At 38.3% G+C, this 18,758-nt stretch overlaps 1 protein-coding gene across 3 annotated transcripts in view; it reads right to left on the bottom strand.

Moving 5' to 3' along the window:
• LOC121385611 (protein TANC1-like) overlaps positions 1 to 14,218 on the bottom strand; it is a 175,190-nt gene extending 160,972 nt beyond the window's left edge. For all 3 annotated transcript variants that reach the window (XM_041516357.1, XM_041516356.1, XM_041516355.1), the window contains exon 1: positions 11,613 to 14,218. In XM_041516357.1, coding sequence (XP_041372291.1) covers positions 11,613 to 13,680 — 2,068 coding nt within the window. In that variant the 5' untranslated portion in view covers positions 13,681 to 14,218. The remainder of the gene's footprint in view (positions 1 to 11,612) is intronic.
• Positions 14,219 to 18,758: the final 4,540 nt, after the last annotated feature.

Below are 18,758 nucleotides of genomic sequence, written 5' to 3' on the forward strand. Positions count from 1 at the left end.
GACTGATCACTGTGACTGACTACAAACACCTGACACCGGAAACAGGTGAGGAAACTCATCATAGCACCAGTGGAATTTTTATTACATGTTAGAAAGGGGAAAGAGTCTACACAGACTGCGGTGTTAGTTTAGCCAAGGATAGCTAAATGAGTGATATGCATGTTCAGGGATGTCACCTCCCCCCTCCCCTCCTCCCCCTCCCCTCTCCCCTCCCCCCTCCCCTGCTCAAGGTTCAGACCACACTAACCCCAGTTGTTACAATTTGAAACGATTTTTTGATAAAAAAAACTCTACTGGTTGATATTAAAACTTAAAGTTTGTTTTGTTTAACAACACCACTAGAGCACATTGATTTATTAATCATTAGCTATTGGATGTCATTTAGTAATTTTGACATATAGTCTTCGAGAGGAAACCCACTACATTTCTCCATTAGTTGCAAGGGATCTTTTATATGCACCATCCCACAAGCAGGATAGCACATACCACAGCCTTTGATATATACCAGTCATGGAGCACTGGCTGGTACGAGAAATAGCCCACTGATGGGGATCGATCCTAGAACAACTGCACATCAAGCAAACAGTTTACCACTGGGTTATGTCCTGCCCCTAATTTCTTAGTTAAAGACACCACATCCTTTCATTAGTAGCAAGAGATCTTTTATATGCATTATCCAACATACAGGACAGCACACACCACATCCTTTCATTAGTAGCAAGAGATCTTTTATAGGCATTATCCAACATACAGGACAGCACACACCACATCCCTTCATTAGTAGCAAGAGATCTTTTATAGGCATTATCCAACATACAGGACAGCACACACCACATCCCTTCATTAGTAGCAAGAGATTTTTATAGGCATTATCCAACATACAGGACAGCACATACCACATCCCTTCATTAGTAGCAAGAGATCTTTTATAGGCATTATCCAACATACAGGACAGCACATACCACATCCCTTCATTAGTAGCAAGAGATCTTTTATAGGATAGGCATTATCCAACATACAGGACAGCACATACCACATCCCTTCATTAGTAGCAAGAGATCTTTTATAGGCATTATCCAACATACAGGACAGCACATACCACATCCCTTCATTAGTAGCAAGAGATCTTTTATAGGCATTATCCAACATACAGGACAGCACATACCACATCCTTTCATTAGTAGCAAGAGATCTTTTATAGGCATTATCCAACATACAGGACAGCACATACCTTTGATATACCAGTCATCATGCACTGGTTGGGACAGGGGAAAAGCCAATGATGGGTCTACTGAGGTGGTTCGATCCTATGATACAAACACCTTGAGCAAGCGCTCTAACCACTATGCTAAAAAAACCCATCCACCTCCCCCCCACCCCCCCACCCCCACTAACAATGAAGACATTTTTCTTTTGTTTAAAGAGTCCTGTATGAAAGATGTGAGGAATGTTCTGTCCACATAACCCAGACACCACAAAGAGGTCGTAAACTATCAAACTGCACTGTAGGCAGTCTTCATGGGATAGCCATAACCCTACAGTGAAACAGGGTTTAGTAGTTCTTCACGTCTGGGGGGGGGAGGGGGGAGGGGGCATTCTTCAAAGAGGTATCCCCCTTCCTCCCCACCCCCACCCCGCATCCGCAGTAGCAAAAGGCTTTCACTCTCATGAATATGTATACACACATGACAAGCAAGACAGATAAGGCACTTGCTTTTACAGCCTGATTTGACCTAATATCCCCGGTATAATTCTTTGACTGGAGTGGTCTGTCAAAAGTTATCTGTGGTTCAGTCCATCTTAATGCGACAGACCCTAGTTTTTAAACACTGTAGAATATTTCTCACTATTAGAGCCGTTTTTGATCATTGAAACCATGCATTTCATTTTACTGTTTTAATTATCTATTTGCATGCATCTCAAGTGTTTTTCGTCATCCAGGTGGGTTTATTTTGACATCCAATAATTGCTGATTAATAAATTAATGTGCTCTAATGGTGTCCTTAAACAAAATACACTTTAACTTTCCTGGTGTTTCTAATACCTTGAAATGTATTGTTTGTATTTTAAAAAACACACATACCTCTGAGAAGTAATGGTTAAGGAGACGAGCTCTAGTTTATTTTACAGGGTATTTTCCTGTGTCACGGAGTCTTGTTTGACTCTTCTGTAACTGTATCCAGACAGGCGACAGGTTGCTAGATTAACCACACGTAGTGTGTCCATTTTCACAAGTCAAAAATAGGACCTGTGACTTTAATGTACTGTTTACTCATTTAACAGATTCGTCAAAAATTATCCAAAATTACCTTTTTGTTAAACCATGTTTACTTTTCCATTTTTTTTTTTTTTTATTAATTAATTAATTAATTAATCATTCATTCATTCATTCATTCATCCATCCATTCATTCAAAATTTAATATTTATTTATTTATTTTTATTCATTCATCCAAATTTAATATTTATTTATTCATTCATTCTATGATTAAAAATTTAATATTTATTTATTTACTTATTTTTGCTCAGTATAAGATCAAACAATAATAAATTGTGTTTACATTATAAATACATATGAAAGACAATGACTGTAATCTGTGGCCGTTTGGTGTTACATTTAACTCTTACAATCACAGTGGTACATCAGAACATTTCAATCTGTGGCCGTTTGGTGTTACATGTAACTCTTACAATCACAGTGATACATCAGAACATTTCAATCTGTGGCCGTTTGGTGTTACATGTAACTCTTACAATCACAGTGGTACATCAGAACATTTCAATCTGTGGCCGTTTGGTGTTACATGTAACTCTTACAATCACAGTGGTACATCAGAACATTTCATTCTGTGACCGTTTGGTGTTTCATGTAATTCTTACAATCACAGTGGTACATCAGAACATTTCAATCTGTGACCGTTTGGTGTTACATGTAACTCTTACAATCACAGTAATATATGCAAAACAGTAACATTATTTACACTTTCCATAATAAACGTTACACAAAATTATTTGTGGTATGTGATCCTAAAGCCGGGCTTACACAGTACACATTTGTATTTGTTGCTTCATCTGTTGACCAGTGATGTACATACTTCAACTTGTTAACTGGCCTCGGTGGCGCAGTGGTTAAGCCATCGGACTACAGGCTGGTAGATACAGGGTTCGTGAGTTCTTAAGGGCTCAATGGGTAGGTGTAAGGCCACTACACACTTTTCTCTCCCACTAACCAACTAACAACTAACCCACTGTCCTGGACAGGCAGCCCAGATAGCTGAGGTGCGTGCCCAGGACAGCGTGCTTGAACCTTAATTGGATATAAGCACGAAAATAAGTTGAAATCAATCAATCAACTTGTTAAAGTTAAAGCTTCACTGATTACTTAATTAACTCTGTTTAATCAGCCAGTAACTTCATCTAACGGCTTCTACAATAGTAATTACAGTACATCAATCAATCTAAGATTGACCCAGATTTCCACATGAATAAACACAGTAAAACAGACATAGAAATCATAGGATCATGTAGGTTAACCGTGGTGTAGTCATTAAGAATGCCTCAGTGGGATCGTGGTTAAACCATTGGACATAAAGGTACTGGGTTCGCAGCCTGGTACCGGCTCCCATCCAGTGGGTTTTAACGACTCAGTGGGTAGGTGTAAGGCCACTACATTGACTTCTCTTTCATTAACCACTAATAACTAACCACTGGTAACTAACCACTGGTAACTAACCACTAACAACTAACCACTGGTAACTAACAACTGGTAACTAACCACTGGTAACTAACCACTAGTAACCAACCACTAGTAACCAACCACTAGTAACCAACCACTATAACCAACCACTAATAACTAACCTCTAGTAACCGACCACTAGTAACCGACCACTAGTAACCGACCACTAGTAACCAACCACTAATAATTAACCATTAATAACTAATTTAGTAACCAACCACTAGTAACCAACCATTAATAACTAACCATTAATAACTAACCACTATTAACTAACCACTAGTAACCACTAGTAACCGACCACTAGTAACCGACCATTAATAACCGACCACTAGTAACCGACCACTAGCAACCGACCACTAGCAACCAACCACTAATAACTAACCACTGATAACCAACCACTGGTAACCAACCACTATAACTAATAACTAACCATTAGTAACCAACCACTAGTAACTAACCACTAGTAACTAACCAGTAATAACTGACCATTAGTAACTGACCACTAGTAACCGACCACTAGTAACCAACCACTAGTAACCAACCACTAGTAACCAACCACTAGTAACCAACCATTAATAACCAACCACTAGTAACCAATCATTAATAACTAACCACTAGTAACTAACCACTAGTAACCACTAGTAACCGACCACTAGTAACCGACCACTAGTAACCGACCATTAATAACTGACCATTAATAACTAACCACTAGTAACTAACCACTAGCAACCAACCACTAGTAACTGACCACTAGTAACTGACCACTAGTAACTAACCATTAATAACTAACCACTAGTAACTAACCACTAGTAACTAACCACTAGTAACCAACCACTAGTAACTAACCACTAGTAACTAACCACTATAACCAACCACTAATAACTAACCATTAATAACCAACCATTAATAACCAACCACTAACCCACTGTCCTGGACAGACAGTCTCGATAGCTGAGGTGTTAGCCCAGGATAGTATGCTTGAATTGGATATAAAGTTTGTTTTGTTTAATGACTCCACTAGAGCACATTGATTTAATAATCATCAGCTATTGAATGTTAAACATTTTGTAATTTTGACATACATGTCTTAGAGAGGAAACTCGCTCCATTTTTTCAATTAGTAGCAAGGGATCTTTTATATACACCATTCCATAGACAGAATAGCACACACCATGGCCTTTGATATACCAGTCATAATACACTGGATGGAACGAGAAATAGCCCAATGGGCTACTGATGAGCATTGACCCTAAACCGACCGTGCATCACGCGAGCGCTTTACCACTGGGCTACATCACACCTACTAGGAAAGAAGAAATGTCTGACTTAGTACAAACACGAGGATGACCAGAAACACATTTAATATACAGCCACTGATATGTCATGTTAAAAAAGAATATGTATTTAGACTGCAATTTTACTCTCTGTCAGTCTACAAGACCTTAACACTTATAAGGGGCGGGATTTAGCTCAGTCAGTCTACAAGACCTTAACACTTATAAGGGGTGGGATTTAGCTCAGTCAGTCTACAAGACCTTAACACTTATAAGGGGCGGGATTTAGCTCAGTCAGTCTACAAGACCTTAACACTTATAAGGGGCGGGATTTAGCTCAGTCAGTCTACAAGACCTTAACACTTATAAGGGGCGGGATTTAGCTCAGTCAGTCTACAAGACCTTAACACTTATAAGGGGTGGGATTTAGCTCTGTCAGTCTACAAGACCTTAACACTTATAAGGGGTGGGATTTAGCTCAGTCAGTCTACAAGACCTTAACACTTATAAGGGGCGGGATTTAGCTCAGTCAGTCTACAAGACCTTAACACTTATAAGGGGTGGGATTTAGCTCTGTCAGTCTACAAGACCTTAACACTTATAAGGGGTGGGATTTAGCTCAGTCAGTCTACAAGACCTTAACACTTATAAGGGGCGGGATTTAGCTCAGTCAGTTGAGTGCTTGCTTGAGGTGCTTGCGTCGCAGGATCGAACCACCTTGGTGGATCCATTCAACTGACTGGGCTTTTTCTCGTTCCAACCAGTGCACCACAATTGGTCACGGTCCGTGGTAATAGGTATGTGCTTTCCTGTCTGTGGGATGGTGCATATAAAAGATCTCTTGCTACCAATGGAATTTTTTTTTAAAGTTTCATCTTTAAGACTACATGTGTATGTCAAAATTACTAAATGTTTTACATCCAATAGCCAATGGTTAATAAATCAATGTGCTCCAGTGGTGTCGTTGAACAAAACCAACTTTTCAAAAAACCTTTAAGTTACTATGCAACCCTTCTTGTGACATAAATACACATAGTAATAAATACACTGACCCCACCACACTAACAGTGTAATAATGATTATGTATGCAGTCCTATATAGTAAAACGTGCTGTGTATTTATCACCAGATCAGGTATTTTGAATATATTAACTGTGATATGTCACTCTGTATGATTATATATTTTTACCTGTTCCATCCAGGTGTTTCTCATTACAGGTGACAGCAGGAGAAATTATACACCTGTCAATGGTGACGACGGGTTGAAATAAGAGTATTTAAAACTTGTACAAATACAGAAAATAGTAACAAACAATATTTGTATTGTAAGCTGGTATGCTAGATACATCCATGCATGTGCCATACATAGAAATTAAAAAATTGTTTAAATTTGATCATAACTCAAAATTAACAAGCATTCTGATACAATAGTACTGCTAAATTAACAAGCATTCTGATACAATAGTACTGCTAAATTAACAAGCATTCTGATACAGTAGTACTGCTAAATTAACAAGCATTCTGATACAATAGTACTGCTAAATTAACAAGCATTCTGATACAGTAGTACTGCTAAATTAACAAGCATTCTGATACAATAGTACTGCTAAATTAACAAGCATTCTGATACAATAGTACTGCTAAATTAACAAGCATTCTGATACAATAGTACTGCTAAAGTAATATATGTCCCTTACTGGACCCCACAAATGTTTGAAGTTCAAGGGCCATAACTCTGCCAAAAATGGGTAAATCGTCATGAAAGTCAAACTTGATCTGTAACAGTACATGATACAGCTATACACAAAATTGCAGCTCAGTATCTCAAGGCATTCCAGAAAAGAAAATATCCAGAAACCAAATTTTCTTATCTCCTAAGTTCAAGGGCCATAACCCTGTCACAAATTGGTAAATCACATCGAAAGTCAAACTTGATCTGTAACAGTACATGATAAAGCTATACACAAAATTGCAGCTCAGTATCTCAAGGCATTCCAGAAAAGAAAATATCCAGAAACCAAATTTTCTTATCTCCTAAGTTCAAGGGCCATAACCCTGTCACAAACTGGTAAATCACATCGAAAGTCAAACTTGATCTGTAACAGTACATGATAAAGCTATACACAAAATTGCAGCTCAGTATTTCAAGGCATTCCAGAAAAGAAAATGTCTAGAAATCAATTTTTCTTATCTCTTAAGTTCAAGGGCTATAACTCTGTCATAAATTGATAAATTGCCATGAAAGTCAAACTTGATCTGTAACGGAACATGATAAAGCTATAAACAAAATTTCAGATCAAAATCTTGAGGCATTATGGAATTTGTTTATGCAAAACTAACGTGGACCAGACAGACAGATGGGTGGATTAGGGGACTAATTATAATGAGCTATAGGATAAAAAAGATAGAGTATATGGGCTGAGTAAGAACGTTTGATGACGTGATCAGATTAAAAAGATAGAGTATATGGGCTGAGTAAGAACGTTTGATGACGTGATCAGATAAAAAAGAAAGAGTATATGGGCTGAGTAAGAACGTTTGATGACGTGATCAGATAAAAAAGATAGAGTATAGAGTAAGACGTTTGATGACGTGATCAGATAAAAAAGATAGAGTATATGGGCTGAGTAAGAACGTTTGATGACGTGATCAGATAAAAAAGATAGAGTATATGGGCTGAGTAAGAACGTTTGATGACGCTGATCAGATCAGATAAAAAAGATAGAGTATATGGGCTGAGTAAGAACGTTTGATGACGTGATCAGATAAAAAAGATAGAGTATATGGGCTGAGTCGTTTGATGACGTGATCAGAAAAAGATAGAGTATATGGGCTGAGTAAGAACGTTTGATGACGTGATCAGATTAAAAAGATAGAGTATATGGGCTGAGTAAGAACGTTTGATGACGTGATCAGATTAAAAAGATAGAGTATATGGGCTGAGTAAGAACGTTTGATGACGTGATCACATAAAAAAGATAGAGTATATGGGCTGAGTAAGAACGTTTGATGACGTGATCAGATAAAAAAGATAGAGTATATGGGCTGAGTAAGAACGTTTGATGACGTGATCAGATGGGCTGAGTAAGAAAAATCAGATTAAAAAGATAGAGTATATGGGCTGAGTAAGAACGTTTGATGACGTGATCAGATTAAAAAGATAGAGTATATGGGCTGAGTAAGAACGTTTGATGACGTGATCAGATAAAAAAGATAGAGTATATGGGCTGAGTAAGAACGTTTGATGACGTGATCAGATTAAAAAGATAGAGTATATGGGATGAGTAAGAACGTTTGATGACGTGATCACCAGACAGCTGAGACTGGTCTCTAGAACACCTTAGACTCCATGTCTAGTACATGTATTTGTTTCCATCTCGAAATCGGAGAAGCAAATTTTATATGGCTCCTCACTCTATAAATTGAATTTCAAGCCCTGAGCAAGCCTCTATAATGTTCTCTGGGTTCAGACCATTAGTTGAATGTGTTTGCTTAAAGTAATTATCATGTAGAATTTTTAGATTTTATAAACAAGGTTCATATTAAATAATGAAATAATTCCCTGGTTCCATTTTATCACGGGTGTCATTTTCTGTGCAACACAACTTTAAGGTGCTGAGATGGTATAAATGATATACTCGTTTGGAGTCGCACTGGCGTAGGAAGTGTGGGGGATGGCAAGAGGAGCATGTGCCTCCCCACTTTTTAGATATTTTGCTTTATATTTGCTTTATAATAGTGTAAAAGTGTGTAAATATAAAAGTGCCCCCCCTCCACACTTTTTGGCACTTCCTACGTCACTGTGTCAGCATGTTTTAAAGCTCCTGCAACCTAACCGACTGTAAAACGAAGATGCAGAATCAAGTATCAACAAGTACTTATAAATAAAACAAACAGGATAAGCAAGTAAAGGCACAACCATTAGACTGCCCACATCATACATACTCACGGGAAAAAGTCTGTACCCTAAATAAATCATTTATAAAGATTTCAAATGGTTAAAATGTGTGACTCATATGGACACACCTGTAACCATGCGAACTGTCTCATAATGTTTACAAATGACTAATAAATAATTTATAAAGATTTCAAATGGTTAAAATGTGTGACTCATATGGACACACCTGTAACCATGCAAACTGTCTCATAATGTTTACAAATGACTAATAAATAATTTATAAAGATTTCAAATGGTTAAAATGTGTGACTCATATGGACACACCTGTAACCATGCAAACTGTCTCATAATGTTTACAAATGACTAATAAATAATTTATAAAGATTTCAAATGGTTAAAATGTGTGACTCATATGGACACACCTGTAACCATGCGAACTGTCTCATAATGTTTACAAATGACTAATAAATCATTTATAAAGATTTCACATGGTTAAAATGTGTGACTCATATGGACACACCTGTAACCATGCAAACTGTCTCATAATGTTTACAAATGACTAATAAATAATTTATAAAGATTTCAAATGGTTAAAATGTGTGACTCATATGGACACACCTGTAACCATGCAAACTGTCTCATAATGTTTACAAATGACTAATAAATCATTTATAAAGATTTCACATGGTTAAAATGTGTCACTCATATGGACACACCTGTAACCATGCGAACTGTCTCATAATGTTTACAAATGACTAATAAATCATTTATAAAGATTTCACATGGTTAAAATGTGTGACTCATATGGACACACCTGTAACCATGCAAACTGTCTCATAATGTTTACAAATGACTAATAAATAATTTATAAAGATTTCAAATGGTTAAAATGTGTGACTCATATGGACACACCTGTAACCATGCAAACTGTCTCATAATGTTTACAAATGACTAATAAATCATTTATAAAGATTTCACATGGTTAAAATGTGTCACTCATATGGACACACCTGTAACCATGCGAACTGTCTCATAATGTTTACAAATGACTAATAAATAATTTATAAAGATTTCAAATGGTTAAAATGTGTGACTCATATGGACACACCTGTAACCATGCGAACTGTCTCATAATGTTTACAAATGACTAATAAATCATTTATAAAGATTTCACATGGTTAAAATGTGTGACTCATATGGACACACCTGTAACCATGCAAACTGTCTCACAATGTTTACAAATGACTAATAAATAATTTATAAAGATTTCACATGGTTAAAATGTGTGACTCATATGGACACACCTGTAACCATGCAAACTGTCTCACAATGTTTACAAATGACTAATAAATAATTTATAAAGATTTCACATGGTTAAAATGTGTCACTCATATGGACACACCTGTAACCATGCAAACTGTCTCACAATGTTTACAAATGACTAATAAATCATTTATAAAGATTTCACATGGTTAAAATGTGTCACTCATATGGACACACCTGTAACCATGCAAACTGTCTCACAATGTTTACAAATGACTAATAAATCATTTATAAAGATTTCACATGGTTAAAATGTGTCACTCATATGGACACACCTGTAACCATGCAAACTGTCTCATAATGTTTACAAATGACTAATAAATAATTTATAAAGATTTCACATGGTTAAAATGTGTCACTCATATGGACACACCTGTAACCATGCAAACTGTCTCATAATGTTTACAAATGACTAATAAATCATTTATAAAGATTTCACATGGTTAAAATGTGTCACTCATATGGACACACCTGTAACCATGCAAACTGTCTCATAATGTTTACAAATGACTAATAAATAATTTATAAAGATTTCAAATGGTTAAAATGTGTCACTCATATGGACACACCTGTAACCATGCGAACTGTCTCATAATGTTTACAAATGACTAATAAATAATTTATAAAGATTTCAAATGGTTAAAATGTGTCACTCATATGGACACACCTGTAACCATGCGAACTGTCTCATAATGTTTACAAATGACTAATAAATAATTTCAGGTTAACATTATCGGGGAACAGTATGACGTCTCGATATGCTAAGTTAATTTCAGAAATTGTTACACAATTCTAAAATGTTAAATAATACTTGCTACAGTACTCATTTTGTACTAATCACATACTGTCATTAATCAAAATTTTTAAAACTAAATTTGTCCATGTCACTTGATTTTTTGAAAAAAAAATTCATTATTGTTAAAACGTATTCTTTGAGCAATACATGCACAGGAACTGTTTTCTGTGAGTATATATGTTATACATTGTATATCAGATCCGGTGTCAGCATTGTGGATGGCTACAGTCAACCTGAAGCTGTAAAACAAGTAGAAATATAGAGAAACAAGTATGAACAACTACAAACAACTACAAACAAGAAAGGAAATGGTTAAAAAAGGGTGAACAAAACAAACATGTAAAACACAAAACAGGTAAAAAAAACAATAGTAAAAACAAGTAAAAAAAACAGATAAAAAACCCCAGGTAAAAACATTTAAAAAAAAGAAGTAAAAACATGGAAAACCCCTCAACTAAAACAGGTAAAAAAAAAACAGGTAAAAAAAACAGGTAAAAAAAACTGGTAAAAAAAAAAAGAGTAAAAATCCCCAGATAAAAACCAGGTAAAAAAAAAACAGTTTCAAAAATTGATATGTTATCTCCTTACCTTGACCACCATCAGTATAACTATTCCCAGAAGCTGATTTCGGGAGATCTGCTAATGAACACACACTATAATTCCACGATCGCTCGGGCGCGCCCACCTGCGCCATCAGCGCGCCGCTACCACCGAACTGCGACCGGTAGACTGCGGCCCGCAGCGACGTGACGCTCTGACTGCGGCCATGGAAACTCTGCCTGTCGAGCTGCGATACCATCGCGCTGCTCAGCCGCGTAGGAACGCTCTTACGGGTTCGCGGAATCAGCACCGACAAACTGTTGCTGCGGTCCTGGTCCAAAATCATGTCGTCAAGGCTACCATGCTGCGGAATAAATCCTCCCCCCGCCGTCTGCTGGTAAAATCCTCCACCCACAGTCTGCTGGTAAAATCCTCCCCCCACAGTCTGCTGGTAAAATCCTCCCCCTTCTGTGTGGGGTTCCGGAAAGAATTTCTGTGCATATCCACTGTGGTGAGTCGGCACGCTGGAACTCAAGGTTCCGTTTTCATGCAGCTCGGGTAACGGACTAAGATTTCCTATCGGAGGGCGGTGGTGAGACGCTGGAATAGCGTACTGCTGTAACGGTATTGGAATCCTTATCGGCTCCTTTCGTGGAGACTTCACGTCTTCCAAACTTGGACCCGATTTCATCTGGGGGTCGGGACTACTAGTATTTTTGTTTTTGTTCTCTGTCGATAAATCTGGGTTTTCCGACTTGAGTGCCCTGGCGACTAAAATCTTCTGAGCTTTCGTAGCGTACAGACTGGGGCAGGCTGGATCGTCATTCTGGATGTGGCGGATCATGGCCCCCGCGGCTCCCATTGCTATCCTCGTCTTACCTCTCGCACTTAGCTCCAGAATCGTCGCGGAATATGTCCTCGGACGAATCTCAAACTGTTCGTCGAAATCTTCCGTATTCGACTCAGGATCCGACAGGTTTTCGTATGTGGTGTTGTGCGATTGGCTCTGAGACTTGTACGACGTCAGACTCTGCAGTGATGATGACTTCCCCTTGCGTAGCTGCACGGCGGCCGTCATGCTGGCCAACATGCTGTTCTGTGACAGAGACATGTCACGGTTCATGCTGGCCATTCCGCGTCTCCTACACAGTTCCAGCAGCCGGTCACTGTACAGAGTGTGAGAGATCTTCCGCAGTTCCTCCACCGACACATCCTCCACCCCGTCTCCACCGCTGACAACACCGCCGGGGACAATGTTCCTACAGGCCGTGCTGTAGCCGGAATCCGTGGTGTGAGACCTGTCTGGCGAGGTGTCGTCGCGTTTCTCCGTGGTGATCGTAATCTTCGGACTCGAACTCAGCACAGCCACTCCCGGTGCAGAACTCAACGAGGAAGACAACAACGCTGGATTGCCGTGTGCACTAACCGTATCAATCTTTACATCCGTCTGCTGCTTTCTCAGTCGAGCAGACGACAGATTACTGTTCTTTCTCTCGCCGGCAGACGTCACTTGCAGTTTCACCTCAGCTGAACCCACACGGCCAACTGACAACTGTGGATGGTGTACCTGCGATACAGATGATGACGACGGTGTCTCCACTAATTTCTGACCCATTGACTTATTGTTATTGCTGTTACTACTGCTGTTATTGCCTGCTGGACTTCCAGCAGATTTCAACTTGGCCTGTGATAACAGCGTGGCCTGCTGTAACTTCTGACCTAGCGAGCCAGGCGGCGGGGCTCTGTCTTCTGAATGACTTGTCAGCTGCTTGAGTAGCTGTCGCTGTAACGCCAGGGGCATCTCCGCCGAGTGACGCGACTGTCTGTACATCTCTCTCCGAGCAGACGCAGGAATTTCCTCCCCATTTCCAGACTTGAATAGCTCTCGTCGAACCACCCCCGCCCCCGACGCTGTCGTTGGATCCACCCCTACTCCCTGTCTCGCACCGCTGCCCTTCTTCTTGTTGGCGTCGGATAGCGAGGAGCTTCTCTCCCTAAAGGGACTCTTTGAGGACCTCCGGGCCCGAGATATCATCCCATTGAAGGACCAGCTTCGGGTCCTCGATTCAGGACTTCCAAAGTCCTTGTCCACTGAAGATGATCCCTTGTTACCCATGGTGCATCTGACAGCAAAGTGCGACCATCACAAATTAATTTAAATCTTCAGGTAATGTGTGATTTTCAAGGCTGTTGGAAATCCAATCTGTCAGGGCTGGGAGGCTGCTGGGCTGAAAAACAATAAAATAATAACAGAGATGAAATATGCGTGACTCATGTTAACTATGGGATAACAAAGAATAAATGCAAGTTAAAAATACTTTTCCTAAATCATTTGTGGGAATGACATTTAAAAAACATTACTGCTGTATGCTATTTGACAGCTATACAGCTATAAAAAAGTTCATCTGAAACCATAGAAATTATGTGGTGAAAAAAAAAAACTAAGCCAAAAAAAATAAAATAATAATAATAAAAAATAAAATAAAAACCAATAGATTCATAAATTGTAACACAGCAAAATTATGTTTTAGTATTTTACTTGTGTATTTGATTTATGGATGTGTACCTCTAACCCACTACCTCCAACCCCCACCCCACTACCCCCAACTCCCCCCACTACCCCAACTTCCCACCCCCACTTTCCCCCTACCCGCACCCCCAACTACCCAAACAAAACTTAATCGACACAACAGTAGTTTTCAACCTAACTGGATTACAAAGATAATGAGTGAATACCTAGATATAGTAGAGACTACACATTGATGATAATGGCAAACAGAGGAAGAAAACAGCACAGGTGCCCCCAAACAGAAACATGTAATACAAATACTATAGTTATATATAGTATATAACGTTACTATAACACATCTGACGTTACTGTTTGGGGATACCTGTTGAAAACAGGACATACCAGCATACACACCCGATCAGGAAAGGAAGGAGGAAGGAATGCTTTATTTAATGACGCACTCAACACATTTTAATTACGGTTATATGGTGTCGGACATACATGTATATAGTGAGAGAGGAAACCTACTGCTGCTATGCCATTTGCTATTCTTTCTTATTATAGCAGCAAGGGATTTTTAATATGTACCATCCCACTGACAGGATAGTACACACCACATCCTTTGTTACACCAATTGTAGAGCACTGGCTGAAATGAGAAGTAGCTCAATGGGTCCCTCAATGGGGATCGATCCTAGACTGTCTGCTCATCAGGTGAGTGCTTTACAATTGGGTTACATCCCACCTGCCGAAGGAGAAGAATATAGATCTATACATCTACAAAGTAACAGTAAACACAGCCAGTAAACAACAGTAGATCTATACATCTACAAAGTAACAGCAAACACAGCCAGTAAACAACAGTAGATCTATACATCTACAAAGTAACAGCAAACACAGCCAGTAAACAACAGTAGATCTATACATCTACAAAGTAACAGCAAACACAGCCAGTAAACAACAGTAGATCTATACCCATGTATAAAGTCCATGGTGAGTCTATAAAACACAGCCAGTAAACAACAGTAGATCTATACATCTACAAAGTAACAGCAAACACAGCCAGTAAACAACAGTAGATCTATACCCATGTATAAAGTCCATGGTGAGTCTATAAAACACAGCCAGTAAACAACAGTAGATCTATACATCTACAAAGTAACAGCAAACACAGCCAGTAAACAACAGTAGATCTATACATCTACAAAGTAACAGCAAACACAGCCAGTAAACAACAGTAGATCTATACATCTACAAAGTAACAGTAAACACAGCCAGTAAACAACAGTAGATCTATACATCTACAAAGTAACAGCAAACACAGCCAGTAAACAACAGTAGATCTATACATCTACAAAGTAACAGCAAACACACAGCCAGTAAACAACAGTAGATCTATACATCTACAAAGTAACAGCAAACACAGCCAGTAAACAACAGTAGATCTATACATCTACAAAGTAACAGCAAACACAGCCAGTAAACAACAGTAGATCTATACATCTACAAAGTAACAGCAAACACAGCCAGTAAACAACAGTAGATCTATACATCTACAAAGTAACAGCAAACACAGCCAGTAAACAACAGTAGATCTATACATCTACAAAGTAACAGCAAACACAGCCAGTAAACAACAGTAGATCTATACATCTACAAAGTAACAGCAAACACAGCCAGTAAACAACAGTAGATCTATACATCTACAAAGTAACAGCAAACACAGCCAGAAAACAACAGTAGATCTATACATCTACAAAGTAACAGCAAACACAGCCAGTAAACAACAGTAGATCTATACATCTACAAAGTAACAGCAAACACAGCCAGTAAACAACAGTAGATCTATACATCTACAAAGTAACAGCAAACACAGCCAGTAAACAACAGTAGATCTATACATCTACAAAGTAACAGCAAACACAGCCAGTAAACAACAGTAGATCTATACATCTACAAAGTAACAGCAAACACAGCCAGTAAACAACAGTAGATCTATACATCTACAAAGTAACAGCAAACACAGCCAGTAAACAACAGTAGATCTATACCCATGTATAAAGTCCATGGTGAGTCTATAAAACACAGCCAGTAAACAACAGTAGATCTATACCCATGTATAAAGTCCATGGTGAGTCTATAAAACACAGCCAGTAAACAACAGTAGATCTATACATCTACAAAGTAACAGCAAACACAGCCAGTAAACAACAGTAGATCTATACCCATGTATAAAGTCCATGGTGAGTCTATAAAACACAGCCAGTAAACAACAGTAGATCTATACCTGTGTATAAAGTCCATGGTGAGTCTATAAAACACAGCCAGTAAACAACAGTAGATCTATACCCATGTATAAAGTCCATGGTGAGTCTATAAAACACAGCCAGTAAACAACAGTAGATCTATACATCTACAAAGTAACAGCAAACACAGCCAGTAAACAACAGTAGATCTATACATCTACAAAGTAACAGCAAACACAGCCAGTAAACAACAGTAGATCTATACATCTACAAAGTAACAGCAAACACAGCCAGTAAACAACAGTAGATCTATACATCTACAAAGTAACAGCAAACACAGCCAGTAAACAACAGTAGATCTATACCCATGTATAAAGTCCATGGTGAGTCTATAAAACACAGCCAGTAAACAACAGTAGATCTATACCCATGTATAAAGTCCATGGTGAGTCTATAAAACACAGCCAGTAAACAACAGTAGATCTATACCTGTGTATAAAGTCCATGGTGAGTCTATAAAACACAGCCAGTAAACAACAGTAGATCTATACCCATGTATAAAGTCCATGGTGAGTCTATAAAACACAGCCAGTAAACAACAGTAGATCTATACCCATGTATAAAGTCCATGGTGAGTCTATAAAACACAGCCAGTAAACAACAGTAGATCTATACATCTACAAAGTAACAGCAAACACAGCCAGTAAACAACAGTAGATCTATACCCATGTATAAAGCCCATGGTGAGTCTATAAAACACAGCCAGTAAACAACAGTAGATCTATACCCATGTATAAAGTCCATGGTGAGTCTATAAAACACAGCCAGTAAACAACAGTAGATCTATACCCATGGTGTATACAAGATCTATACCCATGTATAAAGTCCATGGTGAGTCTATAAAACACAGCCAGTAAACAACAGTAGATCTATACCCATGTATAAAGTCCATGGTGAGTCTATAAAACACAGCCAGTAAACAACAGTAGATCTATACCCATGTATAAAGTCCATGGTGAGTCTATAAAACACAGCCAGTAAACAACAGTAGATCTATACCCATGTATAAAGTCCATGGTGAGTCTATAAAACACAGCCAGTAAACAACAGTAGATCTATACCCATGTATGTATAAAGTCCATGGTGAGTCTATAAAACACAGCCAGTAAACAACAGTAGATCTATACCCATGTATAAAGTCCATGGTGAGTCTATAAAACACAGCCAGTAAACAACAGTAGATCTATACCCATGTATAAAGTCCATGGTGAGTCTATAAAACACAGCCAGTAAACAACAGTAGATCTATACCCATGTATAAAGTCCATGGTGAGTCTATAAAACACAGCCAGTAAACAACAGTAGATCTATACCCGTGTATAAAGTCCATGGTGAGTCTATAAAACACAGCCAGTAAACAACAGTAGATCTATACCCATGTATAAAGTCCATGGTGAGTCTATAAAACACAGCCAGAAAACAACAGTAGATCTATACCTGTGTATAAAGCCCATGGTGAGTCTATAAAACAGCCAGTAAACAACAGTAGATCTATACCCATGTATAAAGTCCATGGTGAGTCTATAAAACACAGCCAGTAAACAACAGTAGATCTATACCCATATATAAAGTCCATAGTGAGTCTATAAAATGCAGCCAGAAAACAACAGTAGATCTATACCCGTGTATAAAGCCCATGGTGAGTCTATAAAACACAGCTAGAAAACAACAGTAGATCTATACCCGTGTATAAAGTCCATAGTGAGTCTATAAAACGCAGCCAGAAAACAACAGTAGATCTATACCCGTGTATAAAGTCCATAGTGAGTCTATAAAACACAGCCAGTAAACAACAGTAGATCTATACCCGTGTATAAAGCCCATGGTGAGTCTATAAAACACAGCTAGAAAACAACAGTAGATCTATACCCATGTATAAAGTCCATAGTGAGTCTATAAAACGCAGCCAGAAAACAACAGTAGATCTATACCCGTGTATAAAGCCCATGGTGAGTCTATAAAACACAGCTAGAAAACAACAGTAGATCTATACCCATGTATAAAGTCCATAGTGAGTCTATAAAACGCAGCCAGAAAACAACAGTAGATCTATACCCGTGTATAAAGCCCATGGTGAGTCTATAAAACACAGCTAGAAAACAACAGTAGATCTATACCCGTGTATAAAGCCCATGGTGAGTCTATAAAACACAGCCAGTAAACAATAGTAGATCTATACCTGTGTATAAAGTCCATAGTGAGTCTATAAAACACAGCCAGAAAACAACAGTAGATCTATACCCATGTATAAAGCCCATGGTGAGTCTATAAAACACAGCTAGAAAACAACAGTAGATCTATACCCATGTATAAAGTCCATGGTGAGTCTATAAAACGCAGCCAGAAAACAACAGTAGATCTATACCCGTGTATAAAGCCC

Source organism: Gigantopelta aegis, chromosome 11 (genome assembly GCF_016097555.1).
Source record: "Gigantopelta aegis isolate Gae_Host chromosome 11, Gae_host_genome, whole genome shotgun sequence".
In the NCBI taxonomy this organism is placed as follows: domain Eukaryota; kingdom Metazoa; phylum Mollusca; class Gastropoda; order Neomphalida; family Peltospiridae; genus Gigantopelta; species Gigantopelta aegis.